The sequence below is a fragment of the Perkinsus marinus genome (genome assembly GCF_000006405.1).
Source record: "Perkinsus marinus ATCC 50983 genomic scaffold scf_1104296963186, whole genome shotgun sequence".
In the NCBI taxonomy this organism is placed as follows: Eukaryota; Perkinsozoa; order Perkinsida; family Perkinsidae; genus Perkinsus; species Perkinsus marinus.
The window spans coordinates 49,189-53,842 of record NW_003205123.1 but is presented as its reverse complement, the minus strand read 5'-3'; the positions used below and the strand labels follow the sequence as shown (position 1 = coordinate 53,842).

The following is a 4,654-nucleotide window of genomic DNA, read 5'->3' as shown; positions in this document are numbered from 1 at the left end:
GATCATCAGTAGAGAATGGGCCGAATGCCGCATAAACATCTTTTTCATCGATAATAAATAATACTCGCTCTTGGCGATAATCTCTTTACATCTCATATTGTACAAGGTTCATCAGTGTTCTCTCAAATGAGAGTAGAAATGTGTTCCAATAGGAACTGATAAGTCAGTGATGGCGTCGTTGTATCAAGTCATCTCGAAGTTTCCGATAGACAAGACAACCACTATCGACCTTTTTGCTCCTTTTGTAGACACCAGGTTGTTTGCAAGTGCTCGCGGCATACTTGCAACACAAACCAATAAAAAGAAGCACATCGCGCATCACATCGTCACGCACAACAGCATGATAGCATGCATTGGTGGAGTACAACAGTACTCACGCACGAGGATGACTAAGTCATCGCATTCATTAAATTATTCATAGCTTAGCATTCATCAGGAACTTGAAGAGAGGGTCCATCTTTTCCCCCCACGGGTCTACTATCGTGGACCTGATGAAGAATAGCAGTGCAGAGGAACTATTATCGAGACTAGCAAGCATGGGTGCATGTAGGCGCTTTTAACAATAAAACGATTATCCCAACCCCTTACTTCAAAGGATCTTCCTTCTTCTCCTCCTCCTCCTCGTCGTCAAACGTGTTATATATCATGTCTGACTGGTCAACCGTGAAAAGGACAGGAGGTCCCAAATCTTCGTAATTACGAAAGTCGTCAAGGAAAACGTTCAGAGGCGGCACAGTTATGTTGGTAGCGAAGAAAGTGGGCTCCCTTCTTCCTCGGAGCAAATCTCTGCAGGCTATATCGTCTTCCATAGCATGTTCTTGCTTCTTCTTCTTCTCTGCATCTTTGCCTTTTCCTTTCTCGCCGGGTTTCTTCTTCTCAGCCGGATCAGTACCATCAATGAAGAGATGTTCTGCGCAGAAGTTACTGCGAGCTGCAGCACTTCGATCACATGCTGAGACAAAACAGCTCTCCGGTATATGACAGAAAAATCCCACTTACTTGGAAGAGCACATCTTTTACCCCCTCCGTGTTTCATGCACGCCTGCGGTTGCCCAGGACGCGCAGCACGGAAACAATTGGGATAAGTGCATCGTCTGCCTCCACCGTGGGCCTTGCAGAAGTTGGTGGAACCGACAGCGCTCTTGGCGCAACCCGGCTTTTGACACCTTCGACCACCACCATGTGCAATACAGAATGTGCTCCCATGACGAGCGGACGTTTTGCAATCAGGATACTGAACAAAGAAGCATCTCGTACGGAATGAAGAGATACTCAGCTGCTCTGTCTCACCTCACAGGTATTGCCTCCACCGTGTGTGATGCAGTAACGGGCAGCAGCGCGAACCTGTCCAACAGCTGAGCGACACGATGATACACGGAGCTCACCTACCTGGCGTGAACAACCTTCGGCCTTGCAAATCTTTGACGGGTTGGTTCCCGGCGCTTTGCGAACCCTCTTAACCGTTCCATTCGGAGCGGCAACCGTATTGGTATTCCTCACTACCATAAGAGCTTTAAAATGTGAACGTGAAGCTGAGAAATACGAAAGCATCGATAACGAAAATCATTCTACCATGACTCGTCGGCATGAATTGACCACTCAACAGTCGATAACTCCGAGCGAGAAACTTACCAATAAGTAACATACTCGAAAAACACAGTGGAAAGATTGACACGTGCGGAAAACCCACAACAATCGAGCCATCTGACGATAACTCAAAACTAACTAGTGACTTCTCGATCTGGCTGTTCATACGTGTATACGGCCAGGAATAACAAGAGTTGGCCTAACGGGAACAGTACAGAAATAACAATGAGAATGGAGACTCACGGACAAGTAGTTTTACGCTCAGCATACGTACAGATAAAAGACGTAGACAAGACGGTAGAGGAGTAGTACACAAAAAAGGTCCTTGACGAACAGGAGGGAAAAGTCTTTCGGACAGCATCATAGGGCGCTTGATCAGAATGGATCCTGTAAGGTGTCCCAAGCAGACCGTTGTGAGGGTGAGCATACGCCAACCCACGCATCATCGATGCTACTCAGTGACATGTCCAGAAATGAATACGTCATTATCGAGTCTAGTTGGACGACCGTTAGAGCGTCGAAAAACCAAGAGAGTCACAAGGAGGCGTCACCAGGAAAGCACCGACCCAACCGATCGTACATAGTAGAATCACGTGTTCGCTTGAGCACAAAGAAAACTACACAATCATCACCAGCAGTTCAAAATAGCCAAATGACACATACTGAGCAGTGATGACGACTGAGAAGACCTAAGCGAATGCGGCAAGAGCCAGCGTCGCCGAAAATCTACAAAGAAGATATAATGAACACGATGTCTGCTGCGGTGAAACCACGCAAACTACTAATGAAACAGTGAGGGGATACATGGTAAAACTGACAACAAATAGGAACTCTACTCCTCGTAATGCTCCTCCGAGTTCATGCTTGATCCCTGGAAAGTCGGAGTTTGAACCTGAACAGCGCCAATCAAACGGTGACGCATCACATTATGAGACTCACCATTGAGCAAGAGGCGGACCTTCTCACACCGGTGGTAGTTGGCGGAACCACATCTCGCTGTTGCGGATGGTCGTAGTACTCAGTAGTAGCAGAATAACACGGTGACTGAAACGAGACCAGTAGAACCACGTTCGCCATATTATTTTTGATCGTACTGCCTCCCACTGAGATTGCTGGACAACATAGTAGGCACCAGGAGTGTTGACGTAACATGGTAAAGGATAACAGACAGGACTGTAGTAGACCGGGTATGGGGCGTAGCAGTTCGAATAAGACTGAGCAACAACAGTTAGGAAACGTCTCCACGATGATCTCCTTACAACAGCCACAGCAGGCAGTGAACCAGTCGAGGCCCGTTTGTGTAGACCATATGGAGACAACTGAGGGCTCACACCATCGCGAGAGAATGAACAGTATCGAGGGCTTGGCGGAGGTGAACATGATGAGATACTCTGAAAGACCAGAGGGTTCAAAACGCCAAGTTGATGGGAAGGACCTACATCGGTGTCTCCAGCAGAAGTGAGCTGAGTGTCACTCTTCTCAGCCTCTCTATTGCGCAACTTCAGTAACTTATGCTGGGCTTTAGCCTCAGCACGTCGTTTGGTGATTAAACTGGGATCGTTGTGCTCTTTCAAGCTATGCACGAATCTGAAGGCACACGAGCTCGACAATGTTACCAGCAACAACTTCCCACCTGCATGAATTCTCTAGTCGGCACTTTCCACGCTTGAAGTGATCACACAGAGGCTTCCTTTTGATTTCCTCCTGAAGACGATCGAAACATGAAGAGAAGCCACACAGAACAGCGCACTTACATCGACTGAGGAGTCGCTGTAGAAAGATTCCGAGACTGAGGAGTCTTCCTTAACAATCTCTGTAGAGTCGGACTTCTGGCAAACATCTTCCTTCACTCGGCAATCATCATCAAGCGACGTTACGTCGGCGGTACTGACGACTTGAGCAGATGACATGATATTTTACCAACCAATAGTTAAGTGAACAAACTGCAGAGCGAATCTACTGAAAGCGGAAATACGACCGAAACGGTCGGGCGAGCCAAAGTGGGCCAGGGCGAGTCGCCCTCGGGCCGAGGGCCTCGGCTATCGTGTGCTGCAAAGACCTCCTCCCATGGGCAGATGAGAAGTGCCCAGCTGAAATGAAAGTAATTGGAGTGGGGCATTCATACGTAGATCCAGAAGTAAAAAGAAAAAGATCTCAACACATTGTCAAGTGAGTAAGCACAAGAATCTTGCACTCTCGCAATTCCTCAAGTTGAGGAATCGCGAGAGCGCAAGATCGCTAAGCGTTGAGGGCCTCAAGGACATACCGCGCTACTTGGCTAGACTAGTAATCACCGCAGAAGATGTCAATAGCAATGATTCTTCCGAGGAAAGTGCAAGAAACTCCACAGTGGCTGCGACCGTCAGTGGCTGCTGGTGGTTGCTATATTGAGGGAGTCACCAGTATCAGCGCTTTTATCATTGTCAGATTTTATCCCAACCATCATTCATCGGTGGTGGTCTGTTTTCGAAGTCTCGGCCGGTAGCACGAAGAGCCGTCGGAAATAGCAGACCTCAAGAATCTTGAGTCAAGATGATACAGAAGATGTACGGTGAAGGCATGCATTGCTTGATAGATACTATCCGTCCCAACCATTCATCGTTTAGCTCCAGGCTCGCAGCTCCTGTTAGGACGAGCAGTTGGCAAAACAAGGTTTATTCAGCAAGCTCGCGCTGTTGCTCGCAGTATTGACTCCATGTCGCCGCTCTCGCATTCCTGTTCTTTGCACCACTTGCACGCCTCCGTGCTCACTGACACTGTCGAACCTTCCCTTTCCGACCGGCCGATACTCCACAATCGGGATGTAAACAGTGACAGCTGCATTTATGGTCCTTGCACGAGGATGAGGGGGCGTCCAACCGCGGTCCATAGTTGGCAACGACACAACGACGGCTTTCTCCATGCTAAATACAGATAACCGTTGCGATTCTGCTCGCGCTCAGCATGGCTCGGCACCCAGAAAACATACATCTCGGACTTCCACTGTAGTTAATAAACTAGCATGGAGTCCATGTCATGGACCGTTACCCCAGCAGGAAGCAGCTGTTGCTTTTGTAGGTAACATCTG

General features: G+C 48.2%; 2 protein-coding genes across 2 annotated transcripts; both read right to left on the bottom strand.

The window, feature by feature from the left end:
* Positions 1-584: 584 nt before the first annotated feature.
* Pmar_PMAR023210 (hypothetical protein) lies at positions 585-1,506 on the bottom strand (the record flags this gene model as incomplete). Its single annotated transcript, XM_002771236.1, has 4 exons — positions 585-952; positions 1,000-1,234; positions 1,291-1,344; positions 1,390-1,506. The coding sequence occupies 4 exons, from the start codon at positions 1,504-1,506 to the stop codon at positions 585-587; spliced, it is 774 nt and encodes a 257-aa protein (XP_002771282.1).
* Positions 1,507-2,419: 913 nt separating this feature from the next.
* On the bottom strand, positions 2,420-3,497 carry Pmar_PMAR023209 (hypothetical protein; the record flags this gene model as incomplete). The annotated part of the gene is made up of 5 exons (XM_002771235.1): positions 2,420-2,479; positions 2,527-2,631; positions 3,027-3,174; positions 3,221-3,291; positions 3,342-3,497. 5 exons carry the CDS (start codon positions 3,495-3,497, stop codon positions 2,420-2,422), a joined length of 540 nt encoding a protein of 179 aa, XP_002771281.1.
* Between the last annotated feature and the right edge of the window lie 1,157 nt (positions 3,498-4,654).